This window comes from Corvus hawaiiensis, chromosome 1 (genome assembly GCF_020740725.1).
Source record: "Corvus hawaiiensis isolate bCorHaw1 chromosome 1, bCorHaw1.pri.cur, whole genome shotgun sequence".
Lineage (NCBI taxonomy): Eukaryota > Metazoa > Chordata > Aves > Passeriformes > Corvidae > Corvus > Corvus hawaiiensis.
The window spans coordinates 44,726,345-44,751,567 of NC_063213.1; the positions used below are offsets into that span (position 1 = coordinate 44,726,345).

A 25,223-nucleotide genomic window follows, 5' to 3' on the forward strand; every position below is an offset into this window, starting at 1 on the left:
GCAGAACTAAGAGAGCGTAGACCTTAAACACTTTTTAAATGGCCATGAGGTGTCAGTGTACATTCAAGAAGAAACTTGGAGAGCAACACTTCCTTCTGAAAAAATAGTTGGTTGCCCTTATTTTCTATGGCCTGAAATAATCTCCAGGGGAGAAGGTTACAACAGCTGAGTCAAGGCTACAAAAATTTGTATCTGCATGACTTAAAGGTCACATTTTCATAGTTGTGTGGTGGTTTTTAAACAAGATGTGTAAGTTTATTTATGTATTTCTAGACTCTGGTTTAGTTTGCAAACCAGTTCATGAGTTCAGTGGTATTCTCTCTTCATTGCTCTACATTATGAGCATGCTGGTTGCACGAGGTGTTTCTTGGGGAAGAAGACACTCCACAGCTTGGTATGTAAGACATAAACAAATAGAACTATTCCTAACCATATTACTGACTTCTTGTTACTAAATGTTGAAGTGTTCCTAACATACATATTTTTTATAGAAACCTGGTATTAGTTTTTCATAATGCTTTTATAAAAGTTGCCTTTCCAAAAAGTGGTAGAAAACAATTGCATACAAGATGTCCTGTGGCCTCATTTTTGCCACAAAACTAGACCAAATACTTTCCCTTTTTATACCCACTTACTTACTGGATGGGGTTTGGTTATCTGTAGGTTCTAAGATACCTAATCCTAAAAGAGTTTTAGAGGCAAGGATGTATAGAAGTTAATTTTCTTAATATTTTGAATAAGTAATATGCAGCTCATGTGTATTGTGTATTTTGTATTGTGTTTTGATACAATCTTTCTGATTCTGTATGATAATATTCCTTTATAATGCAATTTGTTGGCTCTTAGGAATGCCAAAATTTACTTTACAAGTTCTCCTCTAGGTGTCGTCTTAATTGAATAAATCACTGATTGAAGCCAGTGTTAGGGAGATTTTGGAAGAAATGAAGCCCAAAATAATCCTGATTTAAAAAAAAAAAAAACAAAAAACCCCAACACAAAAAAACCTCCCAAACTCACAAGTTTTAACTCATGTATGGATAATTGTTTAAAAGTTGTAACTACCTTGTTTTGCTTGTATTTAATACATAAATTGCTCATGTGTTGATTCTGGATACATAATGGGTTTTGTCTGTTTTTTTTGAAGTCTGACCCCTAAAATTCTCTAGTATTTTCTTTATAAAGCCATGTGCTTTATAAATACTGTTTGTACTGTAGGGACAGTTTGATTAACACAATATGTGAAATTTCTATGTTACAAAATGTTTTTTTTTTTTTAAGGAAATTTACTAGGAACAATTTTCATACTGAATCGTGGGAGGAGAAACTTGAATTCTTTGCATAACTTTGGTTTTGTGTAATTGGAAAGAATTTAAGGAGTAATATACTTGGTTGTAATAGTGTCCAAGTTGGGTAAACTTGAGGTGTCATTAAAACTGTTTTGAGATATTTTAAGGAATACAAGGAATGGAGTAGTTCTGATACATGGTTGATGGATGTGGGTCTGCAAAGCCATCTTATCACTGTCTGTTGCAGTGAGCAGTTTGAACGCTCCCACTGCTCTGTGTCAGTGCAGGCCCATGGGGAGCTGGCTCACACCAATTCACCAGCAAAAAAAAAGTAAATAGGGGCAGATGGGTCATAAAAGTTGCCTGTGCTGGCTCAGGAAAGGGATGTGAATGTGCAAGGATCATGTGGGGAAGGGAGGAGTGAAGAGTCTGTCTGGTGACCAGCAGTTAAAATCAGTCATACGCTTTTTCAAATGTCACTTAAAAAAAAAAAAAAGGCAACCTACAAACAAACAGATTTCTAGGCTGGTAGAAATTTAATTAGCATTCTAAAGTAATGCTCTGTTACATTTTATAAAATTTCATTTGGTAATAGACTTTTTAAAAAGCAAAGTGCTTTTTAATCTTCTAAATACAGAATTGAAAAATTGATAGGAAAAGTAACTAAGAACTGAAGGTTGTGTACATGCTCTTACTCTGCAGTGATGTGTAAGAGCCCTCCTGAGAGCTGTTTCCCTGGTGGGTATTGTGGGGAGGACTTCTTGCAAGGTTTGAAGCAGGCAGAGAAGATTCTTGTCTGCAGCTGTGTTTCTCCTTGCTCAGTTTAGGAAAAGTCACATCTACTTTGGCAGCTGCAGAAGTTTTAGATGAGCTCTCTCGTCGTGTAGTAGTGCCTGTATGTGTGTGTGTGAATATGTGGGTTTTATCCAGCTGTGTTTTCTAGAGTGTTTCCAGTTGCCAGAAAGGAGCTTTTTCTTGGACATGAGGGAGGTGTAAGGGGTTCCTGAAAACTTCTAGGAAGTTTAGCTTTTCCCAAGCAGCAAATCCTGATGCTTGAGGCGGCTATTGACATGCACTGTTTTAAAGATAATCAAAATAATTTGTGTACAGTGACGCTGATTGTTTACATACGGAAGAGAGACAAAAAATGTGGTAACCATAGCAACTGGGATTCATTTTGCTCACTTACATATAGTATTTTGAGTTCCTGGTATGTATGGAAACCAAAATTTCACATGTGAGCAAGCCAGCTGAACTGTGGCTTCTATGGTCACAGTCTATTCATATCTACCCAAAACTGAATTTAAAGTATGACACTAGTAGGAATGTTATATGCATAAATATTTATTTAAAAGTTTGTTTCAACTCTCATAACTCTCCTGCAAGGGAGAACTGATTTCAAAATTCTTTAAAAGAAAACTTTCAAATCTTCTAAAGAAAATTAATGTATTCAAGACCTTTCCCTCCCAAACTCCATCCTGGGAAAAAAGCCCTCAACACTAAAGTGTGCCCCTCTTTTCGCCTTCTCTTTCCCTGAAATAACACTCATCCCTGGGTGGAACAGGGAGGGGGAGACTGGGTTGTAGGCATATTGTACCATCACATGACTAATGAGTAGGAAAATCTGAACAGAAACTTTTAAAGGCCACAGTTTTAATGTTTTCTTTTGGAGCTATGAAATATTTCAGCCTCTGACTCCCTCAACTTTCTACTAGGAGAGTTTTAGTAATGACAAAAATATAGAATAGGTGTTTTGAAGGAGTAGATTTTGTAGTCTTTTTCTTCTTGACAAAATCAGAGCTTTGTTTTGAATAGCAGAGATTGTATAGTCCTCTTAGAAAATTAATGCTGCTATCACACTGTCATTCTGAATAGTTTCCTCTAGATAATGCATTTTAGTTCTTTTACTTATCAGGCTGACTGAATAGCAGACATACATTTGAAGCTGAGTAAACTTTCCTTCCCTAAGATGGATAGATTTGGAAGTGTTCTCTTCCTGATGCCCTTCTAATACAGGTAAAGCAGCCTGTACTGTATAGTTGCTCCTACTTTGGGTTTTATCTTTGTTCCTCAGTCCAAGCTGTGTTATTTCACCTTATGGTCATTTAACCACTGGTAACCAGTGAGTGCTGTATAACACTTCTTTGGATGCATTGCTCTGCTCTGGTTCTTAGTTTTTCACAGGGTGTTCATTACTTCTCACTCTTAATTGGTTATATTCTTCTTTCTTCTGTGATTGGATTAGCATTTTGTTAGTATTTGCTGCTGAAATAACACAACTGTGAGTCCAAGCAAAACATGGACGAAGATAAAAGCCTGCTAATATTGCTGAAATGAGACAGATAACAGACTGTTTGCTGTACCAGCATTTCCAAGCTGATTTTTGCAAATAGAGCTAAAATCAAACTTAAATAAGCATAATTATCATTTGGAAGTCAGTGAGCTTTCTGACCTTGGCTAACAGAGATAGATCCACTGAGCTTCTTGGGTTTTGTGCTTGGGGGGTGGGCAGTGAAAAAAAAAAAATCCCAACTCTTTCCTTTTTACTAATTCTGATAGCTGAATGGTTCTGTTGAAAGCGGGTCTGTCAGTCTTGTTTATTTTTTTGAATAGGCAACTGCTGTTTGTTACTTGAGAAAAGCAACTGGTTCTGGAAATGTTCTAAATTGATGTGAGTCATCAGTGAAGGATTTAAATAGTTGAATATGATGTTTGTTTCCTCCCTTCCATGGCTCAAAATTGTATGAATCATTTTTTTCAGTGTTTCCCAGATAATGGTCTGAGCGGAAGTGGTATGCCTTTCTGACTCAAGTTCCTAAATGCTGGTGGAGTACTCCCAACTACTGCTGGTTTTGGTCATTTGGGAATTCCATAGGAATTTCTGACAAATGTATAAAAGCAAACATTTTGTAACAATGGCAACTTACCCACGAGGATTGATGTGGCTGGTGACATAAAACTTTGAAACGCCTCTTCTGACTGGCATAACTGACTTGACTTTCCTGCCCAAAATGTGTTAAGTGCTATAGGATAAAAATTCAGTCATGAGAATCACATTTCAAGTGTGTAGAATGTCTTGTAGAACACTAGAATTTGTGTTAGATTTTTATATAGCTGCCTGCTATTCTTATCTGCTAAAATGGAGGTGTTTTTAAAGAACCCATATCTCCTCTGTAGTTTCATATGCTCTTAGCCAATTTCATGTTTCCTTGTTCTTTCTACATAACTTGGAGCATCAAAAATGAATGCATACTCCAGTGTTAACTGAAATGGTGCTGAAAAAATTTAGTTAGCTAATGAATTTTACAGGGGAAAGAGAAGGGGAAAAGGAAAAGAATGGGCACATCTGTGTTAAAGAACATTATTAGGAGGACAACCTTGATGTGACCTGGAAAGGACTAACTGATTTGTCTGACATCCCAAGCTCATCAAACATGCTGCAATGACGGCTTTAATATGTCATCAGTATAGTGGAGATTGGGATTGAATCAGAGTGGTCACTCACTGTAGGCAGCAGAGCAACTCTCATTTCTAGAAATCTACCTGACTGCCATTTTCTTTTTCAGAAGCTCAGCAGCATGGCAGTCCAGCAGAGTTTTAATGAGGAAATGATAAACTTTTTGCCAGATTTCTTGGCTCCTGTAGGAACCTTCTTATTTTCAGTGACAACACCAGCACTGTCCAGTGCTGAATCTGCATTTTTCCTTGTGCTGCCTTTTCTTTACGGGGGTTTCCAGCCTTCCAGCTAAAGAACCAAGGTTAGAAAAAGCAAAGTAAGGATGAAGGTTACTGGTTTATAGCCCATCCAGCTAAATGAGCTTCTGTGGGGAAGCTGACTGGCCCTACAGACCAAATGTAATGCGTTCCTAATCATCTGTTGGAGAAACAGCAGTTTGTTCAAAAACAAACCAGAAAAGCATACAAATCCAGGGAAGTTGGGACTTGTTCTTTTCCCATGTAGCAATGAAAGATCACACTCAGGTCTTTTTTTGAGTAAGCAGCTGCCAGGTGAGAATTGCTTCTTTTCCTTGGGATATGAACATAGAGGATTGGTTTCAGTGCATCAGAGAATGTCATACATTAGAAAATCCCAAGGAGTTTTTGGTATTCAAGAATGCAGTCTCTGAGAGGCTTGTGGTGATCCTGTGTGTTATAGAGTCTGTCCTTGAATCCCAGACCATACACTATTCACAAACTTCTTAATTCCTACTGAAGAGGGAAGAGCAAACCTATTGTATGGTGAAAAATAAGGCAATGTTATGTTGACCTTCTGTGATGTAGGCTAGTTTTTTTGTAATGAATAATAAGTTTGATTCTTTTTTTCTCTGCGGGAACACTATTGCAGGAAGAAATTTTCAAAGAGGAAATATGTAAAATCAGCAGTTCCTCTGTTCATCTTGAGCGTGACTATAGATCAGTAGAAAAGTAGATCAAAGGAGATGTACTAATTCTTCTCAGTGTATGCGTGTGCCCACAGGCCCAAAGGGAATTCTCTTAGTTGTTTTACCAGTTGCCCTGATATAAATTAGTAGGATCGTATTTTAGTTAATTTATAGGAGTGAGTACACTATTGGTATAAACACTTTCAAAGCAAGGTGATAGATGATATAAAACTATGATTAGGAATTCTGCAGTCATTCTTTTGCTCCAGCCAAGCTACCTGTTTCTTCTCCGTGGGAAAATGTGTAGCATTGTTTCCTGAAGCATCAGGCTGTCAGTGCCAGCTGTGACAGTGGGTTGGTCTTCCAGTGTGTCTGGGTTGCTATTTTTCCCCTGCTCTTGTTGATGTTGCTGTCCAGCCTCACCTCCCAGCAACTGGCTGGGTGTGCTGGGAGAGGATGGTTGACATGTGAAAGAGCAAACAGGGACTGCTGAGACTGAGCCTTTGATTTTTGTTTTGTTTTCGTCAACTCTGCTTTTAGGGCTGGTGTGCACAGCTGAAATTGCTGCCCTCAGTAATTATTCCTGGAAGAACACTGTGGTTATTATTACAACTGCTGCCATTTTCAGTGCCAAAAACCAAAATTGGCTGTGGACATGATCTGAGCTGGAAGGAGCTAAGGAGGCCAGAAGAATTGCTCCTATCAGTGTCTTTTCTGCCTTTCCTCTGCCGACAAGTGGAAATACTTTTAACAAACCTGTGGGCCTTGCTTTTTGTGTTATGAAAACATTTTTAAAAGCTGTCATGCTTGCAGAAGCCTTAAGTGTACAGCTAATAATTTTGTGTTGTGTGGGTTTAACAAATGCTGAAGTGTTTTGCCTTCTTTTCTCTTTGACTAAACTGATATTTTAAGATAATATCAACTCCATTTTCCAACAGAAGTCATCTTCTCTCAGTTACCTTCTCCCAAAAAGAAAAATTGCATAAGAAACAACCTGTCTTCTGTCCCAAATCCACACCACCGTACCTAAAGTAGTTTGTCAACATCTTTCTTTGTCTTCATGGATGCAAACTTACCTTAGCTATTCATAACAATATATGTGGACAGGTGCATCTTTTTGTGGTCTCTCTTCCCTGAAACAGGAGTTGTTTTGACTTCTAGTCAATTTTACAGGACTGACAATACACCATCAGACTTGTATGGTTGTTATTTAGAAAAGCTGTTGGGTGTAATAGCTGCCTTCTGTTTCTCGAAAGACAGAGAGGTGGCTGCTGTTGGGTGCAGCTGATAAATCTGAGCACACACTTTTTCTACAAAGTACCTTGAGACTGTGAAATCAGACAGACTGGAGGACTTCTTTTATGTACTGTTTGTTAATGTAAGAATGAATTGTTGATTTTGATTACAGGGTTGGACATTGGAAATGCACAAGATACCTCCTCCTGCCAGTGAATTTAAATCTGGGCTGAAAGGGAAGTGCGCTGGGGGATACCCTAGCTAGGAAACAGTGTTGGATGATGCAGGACCCTAATATTTTTACTTTCTTTTAAGAGAAATAGGATTTGCATTTGCTTTTCTGGTTTTTGGCCTGTGCACAGTTTGATTGCTAGACTCTGTATTTTGGACATCAGAGATAATTTTTTAAGGTATTTATTTATCTTGTACTAGATGGTCCTTCAGCCAAGAGTTTGTCTGCAGGTGTATTGTTCAAACATACAAAATAGAAGTCAAATAAAAAATTGCTTAGTAGACTTTTAACATTTTTAAGGTGTTTTATTGCTCTTTCATCTGATGATATTTCTAAAATATTTTTTAAATGTTACAGTTTGTTTAAGTATACAACTGAAGTTTATGTCTGAATCACAGACATTTTTTATTATTAATTTTTCTTACTCTCTTCCAATTGAGAAAAGTTAGAATGAATGCTGGATTATTTTTCTTCTTTGTATTTGTGTCTCAGTTTTTGCTGAAATGGCTATTCAGATACTGGATTTTATTAATTCCAAAGTCTTCAAAGATAATATGTGACTGCATGAAATACTTCTCTAGAGTAACAGAAGCTATGTAATTGCATGAGAAAAAGTAGGAGTTGCCGATGGTATCCTGAGGTGCAAGCAGAGCTATTTTGCTTGTCCTTAGAAGCAGAAATGTGGAGTCCGGGGGTTAAAACTATTCTGCAAATGCAGATGCTCTGGAATAAAAACTGGGAAGAAAGGTAGTAATTCCTTGCTTTAGACTGTTGTCTTTCGTGACTCCACCTCATTCCCGCAGGAGCAGGGAGGAAATAGCAGAGGAGTTCAGATGAGTGACTCATGAGAAGTATTCTAGAAGTATTGTAACTTATATTCGTGGTGATGTTGAACACTCATCTGTCTATATGCAATAAAACCAGCTTATACTGGGGCATGCCTCTTTACTTAGAGCTGTACCTATTATAAGCAATCTTTGTCTTCTGAAGAAATACAGAGATAAGGTATTTGCCTGGCAGAGTTGATATATGACTTACTTGGTTCTAAATTTTTTCTTTTTTACTGGAACCTGACAGAAGAATTTTCTTACTTTCCTAGATCCTTTTAATCATACAAAATACTACATGAAACCAGTGGATTAACCTCAGCCCAGAAAAGACTTGGTAAATGCCAACTGGCAAGGGAGAAATCTTTATTTGGTCAGCTTTGATACTGAATGTCCTTCAGTGAGGTTTTTGGTGTCATCAGCAGTGCTGCTACAGTCTTCTGCTCATTTGTTCCTAGAGAGGAGGGCAGATCTATAGAAAAGGTTGCTATTTTTAGCTGATTCAGAGTTCATGTTTTTTCTGTCTGGTGTAGATGGCTGACATCTGTGTTATAACCTGCAGTTGCATTCTTGTAATATATTCTCTTTATATGCACCCAAGAAGGACTCATGAAACTTGATTTACTTAAAGACAAGTGTAGTTTGAAAATTACAACACTTTTTTTTTTTTTTGCTTACAGCTATCATGTGAACACAAAAGCTTTTATTTTTGCAAAAATACATATCATCATTGCACTCCTTAGAATTTGAGAGTTAAGTGTGGAGATCTTACTTTGCTAAGAGATCTTGTGGAGGCTATCAGATCACCACTCAAGCCCCTGTAGACATGGCATTCTTCCTTTAAGTTAGGCCATTTTTGAGTCTTCTTCCTACTGCTCATTTCATAAGCTTTTTTATTGGAAATAGATGACATTTGGAGAAAATGGATGGTGATGACCTGCTGTTTTCAGTTATTTTGAGTTTTATTAATACAAACTGTTTGAGATGCAATGTTCTTTATACCTTCACGAAGTCCTATTATGATTCCTAAATTAGTTTGAGGAACAGAAGCTTAAATTAATCATGGTAAATTTACTCTGCTTTCATTCTCTGTTACTATTAACTCTTCTACACAGAAAGTTGTTAGTCTATATAAGCTGCTGAAAAATTGAAACCTTAGTTTGGTTTCTCACAGTAGCATTCTGAACAGCTTTTGAATCTTAGAACACCTGTTAGGTAGCATTAGAAACTGCATTTTGCACACCAGAAGATACTTTGGATGGTTTTTTGAAGTTGAAAGAAGAGGTGATTGGAGATGGTGTTTGCACTGAGGTGAAAGCACAGCTTTTGGTTGAAGGGGATGGGAGGGGGAAATGCTAGTTCATTGTGAGCAAAATTTGAATATCTAGAACTGGGTTTTCCTTTGATTATGGAAGCAATTGTGCACACACAGCCCTATCGTGAATAGGGTGTTTTTGCTTACTTAAATGGTTTAGATTGCTATCAAAATCAATATAATATTGACTCAGTTGTGTTGGTTCTCTTTCTTATGCAAACTGTGACACACTGGCTTACTCTCTGTAGTAATGTCACAATTCAAAAATGTGCAATGTTAAGCGAGATGTAATATGTTAACTTGCTTTTGGAAATAGTTTATATTAATTGTATTCTAATTATATCTAAGATCACTAGAATAATTATCAGAGTAAATTTAAATGTTCTGAATTTTCACAGTTAACTGAGTGTGAAGACATGTACTTTTTTAAGGTAACTTGAATTTCTAGCTGACTTTGGAGCATTAATTGCAAAGGTAAAAAATGGACCACGTTCAGATAATTTGAAGTAAGCTAGGCATTATCTCTATCTAGCAATGTGTCCAGTTGGTAATTCCAAAGAAAGCATATGGAACCCTTGGCATTTGCTTACTGTATAAATGTACTGACTCTTGAGAAGTGTTCATTTACGCTGAACATATGGGCTTAGCTGGAAAACCATTATCTAGCAAGTGTGTGTGTATCAATATGAAACTCGAGTATGCATTTTGTCAGTATTTTGCTTTTACACATAAAATCTGATTTTTAATTTTTTAAAAAATATGTGTTTAGTTATGCAAATAAGCTACAGTGTCTGTTCCTTAGGGCATTTTTCACAAATAGAAAGCAAGCTATTTTCTATGTTGTGGTTGTGTTCCATAGCAGACAGTAGGGTGTTGCAGTAGCTGAGCTTTGAGGATGTCCATGGTTTATTAGAACTAGTTCTGCTGTGGCCAAGAAGAACACGAGTTGTCATATGTACTTGTGTGAATCTGTGTTATTGCTTTTTAATAAATGGCTGAAATGCTAGAAGAAAGCTCTGTGGTGTAAAAATCATTGCTTTTTTGTAATTAAGACCAAAAGTATGACATTTCAAAACAACTCGACTCTGTGTAATGAACAGAATATATTTATGAAGGTATCTGTTAGCCTTGAGAAACTTTAATCTGAAAATTCCTGATAAATCAGCATCTGGTGCTATATTCTGCCAGGCCAGGACTCCTGAGGTCAGGGAGCCCTTGGCCAAGGTACTCTTTTGCACTTAGAAAACTTTTGCCTGCATGAAGTGTCAGGGGGAAAGGGAGGTGTTTAAGCACTTTACTATGTTGCAATGAAGCTACTGTAGACATTTTTGCTACAGAATTCATGTGAGCTTTTCCTGCCTGTGGCCCCCAAAGGTGGGAATTCAATATGTCTATTTATATGCAAACCATTTACACACCATTTAAACCTGTCTTTCTCTCTGCCCGGGTTCCTATGTGAAACCTGAGTGCAAATACTTTATTGAAGAGCTATAAACTTGCTCACCATTGACCAATTCTGCTCTTAACAGCCACTGAAGGGCATCCGAATTGCCTTCATGCTGCACAGCAGGAGCAAAAACCCCTCCCTCTGTTCCTGTAACACTGAAGTTTATCCAGCAACTTTTGACAGAAGCCATTTACATAATACACCCACGAGCCAGCACCATTTAGGCAGATTCAAGCTGAAGTATTTATTCAGCAAGTTTTAGGGCTTCATATTATACTTTATTATTATGGTATATTTTAATAATACTATATTTAAATTATACTTGATGTAATTTTTTTCGAGCTGAGGTTATGTTTGTTTGTACCAATTGCAAAAAGCCAGTGGGTTTGGTTTAATAGCTGGTTTTTTAATAGTCAGCCTATTGCTTTAAGATTTTACTTTTCATTTAATTTTCAGAGGATTTTTGTGGGGCATTTGTTGTCTTCAATGAGTTAAGTGTTTTGCTACTCTGACCAGTGCCATATGAAAGCAGTTAGAGTGCTGGAATTGTTTACTGCCGAAAGTGTGGTTAGTCAGCAGAACCAGTACACCGCATTTCTTTGCGGCTTTTAGTGGAAAATATTAAACAGGCGTTCTTTCTTCAGTTATAGAATTTTTACGTTTTCAGCTGCGTTAGTCACTGAACTAGCGCAGACTGCAAAGACTGCCCCCAAAAAAAGAAAAAGGCGGGTTTTTTTTGGTGCCAGAGGAAGTTACCCTGGGAGCGGTGGCTGGGTGCTCTGGTAAGTGTGACATGTGAGCATTACTAGGCGTTTCACCCTGCCAGGCTGCAGTCGCTGCTCGCCAGGCTGCTGCTCAGGGGGAGCGCTGCCGTGGCAGTGGTTTGTGCGCCGCTCCTGCCGACTCGGACAGCCAAGCTGGTTTTTGAGCTTTACAAGGCTATCTGCTGATTGTATAATTTAATTTGTCAAGAAAAAAACCTGATAAGCAGAAGCTCTAACTGAAGAGGAGAATCAGGTTGGCGCAGTGACAGATGTTCGGATAAAGAAGTTGGCTCAGAGAAGATGTACAGAGTCTGATTTTTTTTTCCTTTTTTTTTCCTCCCCCTCAATCTGAATGAAGACTATCATGGGAACTGCATTCACATGGTGATCAAAAGAAACACTTCGAGTGATGAACTGCTTTTGCAGAAGTCGTCTAAGGCAGTAATTTGAGCTTTTGTGTGCAGTAGCTAGCTTGTTTTTCTGAAGCATTCCTCCTCAACAGTATTTCTGCTTTACGTGCATTCCCTGATGGAGAAGCCACAGCTACTGCCTGGTGAAGGAAAAATGAACGCTCCGCATTGCTCGTGTCCCTGACAGAGTAACACCGTCTGCGTTGCTGTCGTTTGGGGAGGCTGGATTCAGCCGGCAATATTATTCAAGGAGTTCATTGTCCCTGTGGTCTGACTCATCGCATGTAAATGTGCTGCAGCCGTGCTGCACGTTGCAGCTATTTTCTTGCATGGGAAAGAATTATTTTCCTCTGAACAGGTCCTGAATAACTGCTGGAACCGAGATGTGTTTTTCTCTCTGGACTGCTTTTGACATTGAGAAAGGAAGCTGTAGAATGGCAGGATGATCGGGAGGCGCATTTATTTTCAGTCACCAGAAAGCCTGTGAGGGTTGATTTAAACTGACCTTGCAGGAGTGGGAATAGCTGCGGCCGTCTCTCGGGGCAATTGTTCCTTGTTCCGTCCTCTGCAGGACGGAGTCGTGTCTTCTGCAACAATGATTTCACTGTGGGGGTAGGAGGACGCTGTGGAAGTTGTGACATTAACAAAGACAAACTTGCTCGTGAAAGGACAGCTGTGTGCGACAGTGAGTGCTGTTCGAATGGAATTGGATCTTGGGGTATTTCTATCAACTGTTCCACAGTTTTATTATTTCGGTTTCGATGCTTAGGGAGTTTTTACTTTATAAAGAGCAACTTTTTTTCAGGAGTGTCTTGAACATCTTTTGGTGTTTAAGTGTGAAAAATGAAATGTGAGGGGGGATTGGAATGTCCCTTTCTAGATGCTAACACACCAGCAGTAGCACTCACAAGTTTGTGAGGGCATGTGAAACAGGTGAAAGTATTTCCTCTATGGTCCCTGTTGCAATACCTGCAGTCTGCTTCCAAAAATACCGTTGCTGGCGTTTTTTTGTTTGCTTTTGCTTCCACAAACGAATCGAATGAGTCGAGTCTGTATTGTTGTTTTGGAGGAGGAGGAAGATGATTCTCCCACGTTTATTTCCAGTTTGCCTCAGGAAAATGTATCTGTACATCCATCGCCCTCTGGAAATGTGCTGGTAAGGCATGTTATTTGTTGGCATATTTCCTGCTTATAATGCTGTCTGAAATACCATTAGCTATATTCCTAAGATTAGGGTGAACATGTACAATGTTGAAACAAGACAAGGTGATAAAATCTGCGTGTAATAAAGATGGAAAAAGCTGAAACTTAGTGGTAGAATTTATGCTTGCAAGGGTCCATTCTTTTTCATATAACCTTATTTATGGTGCAACAAGAACAAGTCTTCGTTCTTGTGTAATAGGAGTGGGGTTTTAGAAGGCTTAGGGAAATGTGTTTGAAGTAAATGGGTTTTCTCTGCTCCACTTCTCACTCTTCAATGGTACATTTATGCAGTGCCACTTTAGAAGCTGATGTGATCATTGTATTATAATAATATGCTGTGTTTATTTTGAGAACTGATAGAGTATATAGTTATATCAAACGAGCAATTCTAAGCTAAAATAAAAATTAACATAAGTCACAATCTTGGTATAACTGTTGGATTCAAGCTAGCACTTTCAGGAAATGATCAACACTGGGGACTGTGCTTTTATTGCTTTAAATTATTTTATTTTGTCAAGTGACTGACTTAATCTTGCTACCATACCTCAGCAGCTTTTCTTACTTACTAAGAAATCCTGCTATATTTAGTAATAGATGTGTGTGAGTGTGAATTTGTTACCATACTTATCTGATGCACTTTGCTTTCCCACTCTGTCTAAACAGGTGAAAGACTTCCAGTAACTTGAGTCACTTGCTAATGTAAAAAGGGATTGTTTGCTTATACGGTATAGAATTTGCAGCATGTAATGACAGCCCTAATTTTATTATAAGGCGTTCTCTTTTCAGCTGTTATAAGCTTGTCTTAAGCTTGTCCTCTCAGCTCCTTTTTTTTTTTTTTCTTTCATATATATATATTTCATTGACTTAGAGGATGTCTGTGTGTTTGAGGTTTTTAAAACCTGCAATTTCTTTGATCCTAAATACTGGTGCTGGTTTCTTTGTTTTACTGCCTGGAATGGGGTTTTTTTGTCATTACCTTGTGTTTCTGTTATGTATCAAAAAAACTGTATGTGTATCACTAAAACCTAATATGGAGTTTTATTTTAAGATGTGTTTTTCTTTCATTTCAGCCACCATTGGTTCAAGCTATATTTAATGGAGATCCTGATGAAGTTCGAGCACTAATATTTAAGAAAGAAGATGTTAATTTTCAGGTAAAATCAAATATCATTGGCTTTGAATGCATTTTAATTTTTAATGTATTTTAATTTTATTTGTTATATCTTTCTGCTGTACTAATCTCTTTAAAACTTTGCTAATTCTTGAGCTGTACATTTTATATACTAGGCCAAGTAAAGCCTATACATACACTTAATACTGGGAATCACGTGTATAGCTTTGCAGATTTGTGTGAATAGTAAAGACCTAATTTTATATTCCTTATAACTGTTAGTTCTGCAGTGCTTGGGTAACTGCAAAGTTTCTTTATACAGTTACATCAGACTAATTTACAGAAAGCTAGACTGGTTGAGTGTGATGCTATGTAGGCTTGAATTCTTTTTAAATTGAATATAGCATATAGTATACATTAGACAGTTATAAGAACATAGTCTGGGGTTTCAGTAGGTACATTTAACAGTGGATTTTAAAAAGGGAAGCCTAATGATTATATTAGTAAGAATGAGGAATTGGGTTTATATTTTTGTGGTGCTTCACACTCAGGCACTGCAGACATAAAAATTATACTGAAATGATACTAAGTTTGTTCCACTGTGTGAAATTCAAGATTTGAACAGCATGCAATTACTGTATTTCTGTTAAAATTCTAATATGCGTGTTTGACACTATGAAAGATAATACAGCATAAACGCTTTACATGGATTAGAAATTGCTTTGATTATTACAGTAGACTGACACAAACCATTTAGGGCTTATGCTACAGGAATATACATATATAGCTGTTTCTCCTCCAAATCATCAGAACAAAAGTGATGCTAAAAGGCAAAGGCTAAGATCTAGTTGCTACCTAGGGGCCCATTTAAGACCATGGTAAGTGTTTACACTTTCTTCTGGGGAGATGTAGGCCAAAGGCAAATATTTAGTTTGGTATGTCTCTTTTGACATTTAAAAGCATGCTTCAGAATTTACAGCTGAGAAATGTCAGCTGAAAAGTCCCAGTATAAGGAAGCTGTCCTATTGTCTTGAAGGGCTTGAGAAGGACCCTATATAAACAAACTTTCTGTCAAATCTGAAGCTTTGTTTGATAAGGTTGGACTTTTTTTCCTCTTTCAGGAGTTTTGTGTGTCCTTAAGAAAGATTGTATGATTAATTTTACCAAAAGACTTAATATTCTGTTTAGTTATGAGAGCATTAGTTTTGTATCCTTCCAGTGTCTGCATCTATATGCTCTGGTCACATTGCCATTTTTATTTTTAAAAGATGATTAGTTTGTATTGTTACTTTGTGTTCATTCATGTGTTAAAGTCAGGTTTAGCATTCATAGCTATAGGACCTTGTAAACAAAGTTAGGTTTACTCTCTGCCTTTTTTTATCATCTATTACCAAAGCCTCTGCTATATTTCGGTATGTATGTGGGAGTGGTTTGGAATTGGGTTTTGTTCTTTCTCAAGTTTTGTCAAACACTTGCAAATAAATAGGAAGACAGGAAGTCAACTGATGTGCTTAAATAGGAAAGCTTGTAATTACTTGCTGTCTTTGAAGAGAATTGCTTCAGATTGCCAGGTACTTATCTTGTAGGTAGAATAGTCAAAATGTGGAGGTTTTTACATTTTATGTTTTGGTGGGGTTTTTTTGTTGGTTTTTTTGTTTGTTTTTTTTTTAATTCCTTTCTGTGGATACATCTCTCTTTAATAGAACATGTGTGCATCTTAGCCTAGTAACACCCAAGGTGTGGATAGAGTCCATGCAGGACAAATATGCCATTTTTTCACAACCACCTTCTTCACTGTTGGGAGATGCTTATCACTCATGACCACTGTTTCTTATCACGGCAATCCTAGTCCTACTACAGTATCAAATATTAGATTTACATTTATCCTTTAAATGCTGTTTGTTGGGGCTAAATGAGCATGTAAATTCTCCCATTGTCTGGTAGAAATGAAGTAGACTGCCTAGTATATTTTACTGTGTGTCTGTGAGCATTTTGTTCTTTTCCTTGGTTTTTTTTGTTGAAGATGTCCTTGGCTGGAGGTAACATATCTCTACATAAGTCTAGATCTAGACTTGTTCCCTGAGTTACATGTTACAAGTTGGTGTGGACAGAAGGAGGGGAAAAGTGAAGAAAATGAAGTAGTTATTTATATTCCTAAAAAAAGAGAAGGATTGGGATAAACTGTTTTGACCATTGTGGTTTGTATTAGACCAGTATATACACTGGATTTTTTTCCACTTCGCTATCCAAGTGTTTCAGTACAGTTACTTGAATTCCAGAGTCATTCCCTCCAATGCCTCGGCAGAGTCATTTCCCCCTTTGAAGAGCAACTAATTATTCTGCAGTTTGTATTCGAATAGTTGAGATTCCTTCCATCCTCCCTTCCCCTGTGCATGGGCTGGACTCTGTAACTGGAGACCCAGCAGCATTCTGTGAATCAATTTTGCCCAAAAGTGAACTGAAGATAGAGCTGTTGTACATCTTCTTTGTGACATTGGCATTCATCTAGGAAAGTTTTTATGATGAAATGGGGGTATTTTTTCTTTCTGTTTCATCCAGCTTCATTTACCTCCTTACTTTTACGATATGTTATCTCTGACATTAATCACAATTGGCTTAATACTCTTTATAAAGCTAAGTGAGTTGAATCTGTATTTGGCTTTCCAAAGCTAGGCTGTGGAAACTGATGTTACGGTAATACCTAAATATTGCTTTGAGTTTGGCCTGTATTAGGGCATTATTCCTAAAACAGATGATGTCTTCTGCCATAGTGTAATACTTAGAGACATTCTGAAATAGGTAGTCTTTCAGAACATGAGTTGCTGTGTGTGACTGTAAGATAATGTACAAATAGTAAATGGGCTTTTTTCAGAAAGAAGATTGTTCTCTGTTCATGCCATACCAGCCTCGAGTCACAGGCTCAGTTTAGATTTAGAAAGTATGTATTGTATTCTGTTTGCTGTTGTAATCTTTTGTGAAGAAAGAGCAAATTGAGTGTATCCCTAGCTGCTTAAACTGGGGTTCAAAAAGGCTTACCCTCTCTGCAAGCTGGAAATGTGCAGCTCTTTGTAGACAAAACTGATTTTTAGGAACTTTGTTCAAATAAATTGTTTGGAAGGTGAACTTTTCTGAGGCTCCAGTTAATGGAAAAAAACAAAACAAAGGGGAAAAGGGTTCTGCAGGGTTCCATTTCCCTCCCATTTCCCAAGAAAGCTTGAGTAACTGTAGCTGCTTGTTTCATGAATCAGGCTTAAATCACACGCATCGCATATGTCAAACAGTATAGAGTTTCTGTTACAAGCATGGTTTTTGCTATCCTCTATGTGTTTGTTTAAAAAATTATTACTATTTCTTGGTACCATCCTGAGCTTTTGAGACTTGACAGAAAGGAAAATCTTGCATGATAATGGACACATTTAATATCTATTAGTTGATGGAGGTCCTCAACATTTCCTGCTCTTGCTGATTAGATTAGTGGGGCTGGTTTGAATTCTGCATATTTTTCAGCAATTAGTTTTAGCTAACTGAATGATTTCAGCATTGCATTTTATAAGTGAGTATTGGTTTGGGCTTTTTTTTTTTTAAGATTTTGAGACCTGTTACTGTTGTAAATTCTGCCATTTCTGTTTGTAATCAGAACTCATATGATGTATGTTCAGTTTAAAAGATCATGAAAATGGAATATATCATCTCAGCTATTAGTTAAGAATGGAATTCTCTCAAGGGAATACAGCTCACTGTCAAAAGTGATTTAAAGGTTGCAAATCTGACTACTGAAGTGATTGTTCAAATTCAGAACAATTTTTCATCCTCCTAGTCCTATTGGGGTAGTATTTCTTGCCATGAAAATTGATACTTCAGGTAACCCAATATTTTTTATAACTCCATTGCACTTGATCTTAGCCGAGGGGACAAACATCTGATCCTCTCTGGAACTGGTGTCAGTGTGCCCCTTGCTCTTCTCATACTAAAGCCAAACAGACTCTTTTTTTGGAGGATTCCCAAGACTACACTGATCTCTCACAATGCTCAAAAATGCTCACTGTTCCTATTTAAAGTAGTAATATTGACATATGTGACAAGGGACTTAAACATGAAATACCTGGATCTTACTGTATATTGTGCTTTGTGAGATTAAAATAGATTTAAACTATGAAATGTTCTAAAGCTGCTTTATGTGTGAGTTGGTGTTTTTTTTTCCCAACATGAAATGTAATAATGGGAAGTGAAATTCCTCATACTGTACCATTACAGCCATTGGTACCCTGTAGCAATCAGGGTTCTCTGTATGATTTCTATTTTGAATTATTGGCCATCCAGCACGGCTCTTAATTTAATGTCTTTTTTGTATGGTAAGTAACCACAATGTAAAAATTCACCTGTGCTGCTATTTTGGGAAGAAGGGAAAAACAAAACAAAACCATAGAACCAAATAATCTTTCGTCTGCCCTCCCTAACCCACACCTGTATTAGATAGCAATGAAGTGTTGCCCATAAATTCCAAGTTTTGTTGGTGGAACTGACAAGGGGTATGATCCTGTAGCACCAAAGTGCTGATACAAACAGGATAGCTAAGGTTGTGTCTGACTGGTATTTTGAGCAGTAGAGTTCCAGTAGCGATGTGGACTCCATTCCCAGTCCTGCCAAATGTGGGTTTGCGTAACTTCTTTGTGGTTTTTTGCGTAGCAGGGGAATGCTGCTGGATGTTGCTCTAGGGTAAAACAGAACATTAGTTTATCTTACTCTGCAGGTCACTATATACTGAAAGAGGAAGAAAATTGGCTTGTTAGTCTAGTGACAAGCCTAGGACTCCTTATACAGCATCGGGTCTGGGTACCAGGAGAATTAGATTATTGAGGGTCTCAAAGATATTAGTAATTTAAGAATGAATAATGAAAATTTAAGTACAGTTCAAAAACCAAGAAAGATCCTTTGAGATGATGGTATTGGTCAACAAAGTACTAAAAGAGGTTAAATAGAAAAAACAGGTAATGTATGTATGGTCACCTGGCTTTCATCATTATACTTTACCTTGTTGTTTGAATTGCTGGAGTAACAGGTGTTTTTCTGCATGTTTGTGCAGTGTGGAGCAGGAAAACCTGAATTACTTGGCTGCAGTATGGAACATACTACAGGATTTAGTAAAGTTTGATGTTCTGATCATACAAATGAATCCTGTGCCTATATGTTGTTCTGTGGGAAATTGTAATTGCTCTCTAATTCAGCAATTACATTGAAATATTTCTCTGTGTAAAGAGCATTACATAAGTAAATACGGACTTCCTTGAAAACAAATGAACAAGAAGCCATAATTTTAATGAGGTAAAAATAGTCGTTAGGTATTTTCTTACCTTTGTGTTCACTATCTTTCTGTAGCCAATTATTTTTCTGATTACTAATGTAGGTTTTCTTGTTTGTTTTCTATAAAAAATACACATGCATACTACAAATGTAAATTTACCACAGCTTGACTTATCTGTACTTCTAGAAGCTTTTCTGCGTTGATATTCGTAAAGTGTTTGAGCTATGCCTTTTGTTATCAGTGCCTTTGTAACTTGGAGTCACTGTTAGTGTAAGAATTTGCTGGTTGGGACAACTGGAAGAAGTTCTCAAAGCAAGTGGGATGCTTTTAAACAGTGGTGGTTGATGTGTAGTGCCATGTTCTTGTGCTTTTGATGAGGGCAAGACTCAGAGAGGCTGTTTTTAACAGGGAGTGGAAATAGTTTTGAGAACAGGGGAGAGGACTTTGACAGTTTTGCAGAGATTTGCATGGGCAAGATAAAAGCAGTGGGAAGACAGGCATGTCCAAATAGTGCTCCTTTCCGCTTCAGGAATGCTGTGACTACTGATCAGGAAAAGGGGTTATTCATTGTGGTTTGTGATTTGGTCCACTGAGAGTATGTTTGCAGGGAAATAATTTTCCAGGCCAGTTCATCTGTAACACCTCTTGGTACTAGATAAAGCTTCTGGCAATCACACCAAAGCTACCCTCTGGTTTTTGCCTAAGCTGGTGAGAGTAAATAGTGGTTAAAAACTAGTGTAATGTAGCAAAGTCTAAGCAGGAGTTGTGAAGAGTTTTTAACTCTTCAAGCTGTTCTTCTGAGGAGGTGAGATTATGGGTTTGCTAACCAGTCTATTTGTCCCAGACATGCCTCACACCCAGTGTTGGTAACTGTTTTGTCAGGTTCCTGCAGACAAATCAGAGGATTTACATGAAGGGCTTTTTCATTGGCAACTGGAGTTGGCAACCAAAACTTGCTCTAAAGTATTTGTTACTGTGGAGCAGCATCTCATTGTATTCCTTGGCAGGATAGACATAACGTCTGGTTTGCTCATTTGAATGTGAGAGAGGAATTAAAAAGTTGCCCAGAAAATTGTAAAATATTCTGAAGAGCACAATTTATTTATTTTTTTAGATCCTATTTTAATAGGTCAGGTTATGCACTTTTTGTTTCTTAGTTGTTGCCATTGCTAAAGAGTTTCAATCTGTCATGAATTTTTCTTCTCTAAAAGTAAGTCACTGGTTTTTTATTTGGTCTTTTGCTAATTTCCAAATGCAGGCAAGCTTTTAATGAAGAGATGCTGTAGTTATTGTAACTTGAACCATCTCGACTGACGTTGTGAAGGTGTAGCTGCAGTAGTATTTTGGAGGAGTGCACAGTTTAGACCTATTAAAATAAAACTTGAATTTAAGGCCTCCTTTCCAAAAATGTTGTACTATCTTGAGTCTCTAATCATAGCAAAGAAGTATTTAGTGAAAAATTGTGAGTTTGGAGGTATTAATAAAGTGCATAGAAATATTTGCATGGTTTTTGCTGTATTGAGAACACTTGTTTTTCCTCAGAGATGGTTAGAATACAAAGTTTGCCATCTTTGTAATGTGCTTGTTATAGCTGGTGTGATTCCTAATACTTACATCTTCACATTTTAGCTATCAAATCTAGAGGAAAAATTGTTTTAAAACAGCTTGCTAATTTCCCGTATTATTTATCTATTTAAAATTCTGTTCAACCTTGAAGTCCTTTCTTTCTCTACTAGAAAGGTTTCTGCTTGGTTGAACATTATTTGTAATATATTTTTATCTTCAGTTTAGAGTGTAGCAGATTTGGGGGATAAAATGACAGGTATCTGTGAGTTACAAAGACTTCTTAATATGATGAAAACATAGAATATAACTTAGAGCGTGGTGCTAGTTATTTTAATTCAGTTTCATCCTTTGGATTTTTAAGCAGTAATTCCCCCTGAGTTTTCCTGCAAATAAGAACTGTATGTTGAAAGAACACAAACGTGTATGCCTGTATATAAATGCATACAAGTTATATAGAAAATGTGAGCTTACTTTGTTTTTAAATGGTCACTTATCTAATGTTAACAACAGTAGGCATATAATGAAATGACAGTGAGAACAGTCCTTTGAAACAACTGCAGGAGGTTGGAAAGGAAATAAAACATTCCTGTATAAACAAACACTAATAAAGAGAATTCCTGCAGTAAGAAACACTGCTGAGAAACTCAGGGCAGCAGCTGCTGCCTGGCAGCCTCTGCCTGGAACCCAGCTTCAGGTGCTGGAGCAGAGTCCAAGAAATCTTATACTGGGCGAGTGAGGGGCTGTGAGACTTCACAAAGCACAGGTGAACTCAGGATGGGCATAAATCACAAAACAAGCTGTGTGTGCCTTCAGACCCTTCTACTGCTAACTTCTAATAGAAGAATTTTTATTGCCCATTTAAATAACATTAATTATACCTATCTCTTACTCAGAACAGATCTCTAAGAAGAACTGAGAGCTGTTGTAATTAAGTAGAGACATTTTAAATAGTTAATGGCTTTAATTTGGTATGTTTTCATTTTGTATGAAGTATATGTAAATATATTTTTTGAATGTATGGGTGAGAAACATATAGTATATCATCTCAGAGATTGATGGTAGTTATCTTCTGTGTTTGTTTGCTCACATATTTCTAATAAAATACAGCTTTCTAATGGGAACAAGATGTTTCTTTCTCTTTAAACATTTGTTTGGATTTTTGACCAATGTGCATCTCAGTGTATTGTATTGCTTTCTGCTTCTAGCTAGTCTCTGTACTAAACTTTCTAAGTATTTCCATCACAAACAGGAACCCCCATTTTCTCTGTGAACAGCCTTATGAAATGATGAGTCATATGAGACTCCTGCTTTATAATGTGTTCAGTTAATTGAAATTTCTTCACATCTGAAAAATGGCAAGAAGATTCTGTGATGAATTCTGGTTTTGAGGGGAGTGTTTGTGATACCGAAAAAACAGGAGCAGGTTGTGCCTGCTCAGAACTCACATCTATGCATCAGCTTTTACTGTGGAGCTGAAGTGTCTTGCATGTAATAAAGTCCAAGAATTGGTTTTTAGAAGGACATTCTGTGAATAGCACAGGCCAGTATGTGTGGTGTTACATTAAAAAGAGACAAAGCTTGTGAAACACCTTGTCACTAAGTCTGATCAAGTTTTAGTGAGGTGTTTTTAAAGAAGGAAGTGGAATGCAGCATTACCATATGGGACTGACTAGGAGTTACTTTGGTAAAGAATTAAACAACTTCTTAAATACATGAATATTCATGTTATGTATCTAAAGAGATAAGAAGAAACTTTGCTGCAGGAAATGTACAGAAGCTCTTCCTATACAAAAGCTGATTCTACTTCTAAAGGATTGGATATTAGATTGTTTGATCCACTGATGTGAAGCCTGACTGATTCCAGAAATGGAGAACTTGGGAGACTAATTCTTCCAGGTGTAGTGTAAACTTGCTGCCAGTTGTATAAACAGTATCCACCAGCTACTCAAATATGATTTAAATTCTTCATATAGAAGTTGTTCACTGTAACTTAACTTTAAAGCTGAGCATTTCCTGTTCATTAGTGTGGGATGTTTCTCAGGCATGTCATCTCTAATGATTAATCAGATATCTTAGCTCCTTTGTAGAGGTTTACAGTGAATCATATTTTTCAGCCTCGATATAAAGTGTGTCCAAATGGTGTTGAATTCGTCTTCTGGTGTAGAAATAGATTCAAGATGTTTTAAATACAAATCTGTTTAATTAGGCATTTTCCTTCAAAATTGAAACGTTTAATGAGAGAAACTTGCCAGTCCAGAGAGGAATAATTCTTTGCTTCATGTCAGTAACACAGTATTTAACCTCTGCAAATGAAATTTTCAGATGTATTGAGTTACCACTCTTATTAGAGTGGTACAAACAGACAAACCTTCAGCAGAGTTATAGGATAATCTGACCAACATCAGCAAATTGCTGCTCAATACAGCAGGCTTATGGGCAGTAGCTCTCAAGAAGTTACCATTGCAAAGGGTAGAACTGAGAAGAACATTCTGCTTACATGGCATGGTGCTGCCTTGAACAGGAAATGAGAATTATTCTTTAGAGACTTTAGTATGAATTAATATTAGTGTGCTACTCAGGCTAACATATCCTCCTTCTCGTCAGGCTTAGTAAGCTCGCCCAGTACTATGCTAATGTGGATTTACTGTTCGCTAAACTGGGCAACCGAGCCTGGATGTCTGCATGGCAGTGGTTTGCTGTATCAGCCAAACACTGAATTTCTTTTGCAGTAATTGGGAATTTGACAGACAGCTTTTGTTTTGGTCACTCTTATTTCTTTAACATTGAAAAATTCTCATTGGTGTAGAGAGCCATGAATAATTACTTCAAATTTAAAAGTGTGAAGAGTTTTTAAAGTTTCAAAGGTTTTGTGTTTGAGTCTCCAGTATGATTCTTAGTGATAATGATTTTGTAGATCTTGTCTAATTTGCCATTTTACTTTTAGTGATCATTGCTTGAGATTGTAACCTTCAAAGCATAATTGAAGTTCTGCATTTCCTGCTGCTTTTACAAAACAAGCTAGAGGCAAGGTCTTGAATAGTTAGAGCTTACTGGAGTTATTCCTGGCAGTTGCTGTGCCTGACATGCAAAGGATTGGTATTTTAGAACAGAACATCCTCACTGAAAGAGCAGAGAGAAGAAAAAAGTTCAATAGTCCTAATGTGCATTGGCTTCCAACATGGACACAGTCCTTAAAGAGGCTATTGCTGGGAAAAGCAAGATAGGATTTGAATTTACTGATTATTTGTAGTCATTTTCTGGATGAAAACCCTTTATGCATATGCAACATACCTTTGAACAAGACAATTTTCTCCACTTCGCAAGTGGTTAAAGCTACCTTACTGTGGGATATCCAGTATGCTATCAGAAAACATAATTTCCTTTGTCCAGCTTGGCCCTTGTACACAAGCTCTACATGAGGTAGATGCACCTTTTAAGTTCTTTGAATCTTCTTTAATAAAGGATGGATGGATATCAAAAACAGCGAAGAGAAAGTGTTTCTCATTTGTTTGCTACATGATGTAGGGAGGGCTGTCCCGTAAGTACCCAAGGAGCAGGACTCTTGTCTACTGCCAGTAGGACCTGAAAAGGCTCATACTGGTGTCAGGTATCAGGACAAAGGAACTGGAAGGTCACTGCAACGAATTCTTGCTGAAGAGCTTGCTCCAGAAGTTCAGGTACACTGTTTTGATTATGAAGTTTGAGGAGGTATTTTCTCAGGCCTGTGATATCAGCCTGTAGCTTTCTGTCTCCAAAACCAGTGAAATTCTGTTCTCTTTTCAATCTTTTAAAGTCCTACTTTATTATTATCATCCTTCCTGATCATTAATTTAAGTTCTGTTTGAATTAGCATGAAATACTAGTTATATATATATGTATATGTGTAATTATGGTAACTTACAAATAAATTACGTGATGCTGACTTGCTGTTTCAAAGGAGTGCAAATATCTTGCCTTAGTTGTTGCAAGCTTTTCCTATAATGACAGTCATCTTCTAAGCTTATCCCATGTCCACTTAGCCTAAGAAATAGTGCATATAAGATACTTTGATCCTAAGGTAATCGGCAGTTTTAGATGAACTTTTATCCTCACTATCAGAGGCTTGCTATTGGGTTTCTTTTGTGATCTGTGATCAGTGTGGG

At 37.2% G+C, this 25,223-nt stretch overlaps 1 protein-coding gene across 5 annotated transcripts in view; it reads left to right on the top strand.

The window, feature by feature from the left end:
* ANKRD28 (ankyrin repeat domain 28) overlaps nucleotides 1-25,223 on the top strand; it is a 119,060-nt gene that overhangs the window by 31,161 nt on the left and 62,676 nt on the right. For 2 of the 5 annotated variants that reach the window (XR_007203338.1, XM_048302490.1), the window contains exons 1-2: nucleotides 11,532-13,055; nucleotides 14,173-14,256. Coding sequence is in view for 4 of the 5 variants with exons in the window: in XM_048302490.1 (XP_048158447.1) it covers nucleotides 12,939-13,055; nucleotides 14,173-14,256 (201 nt within the window). In the remaining variant the exon portion in view is untranslated. Of the gene's footprint in view, nucleotides 1-11,531; nucleotides 13,056-14,172; nucleotides 14,257-25,223 lie in introns of those variants that run through there. The other 3 variants (XM_048302481.1, XM_048302471.1, XM_048302466.1) reach the window with 2 other exon arrangements.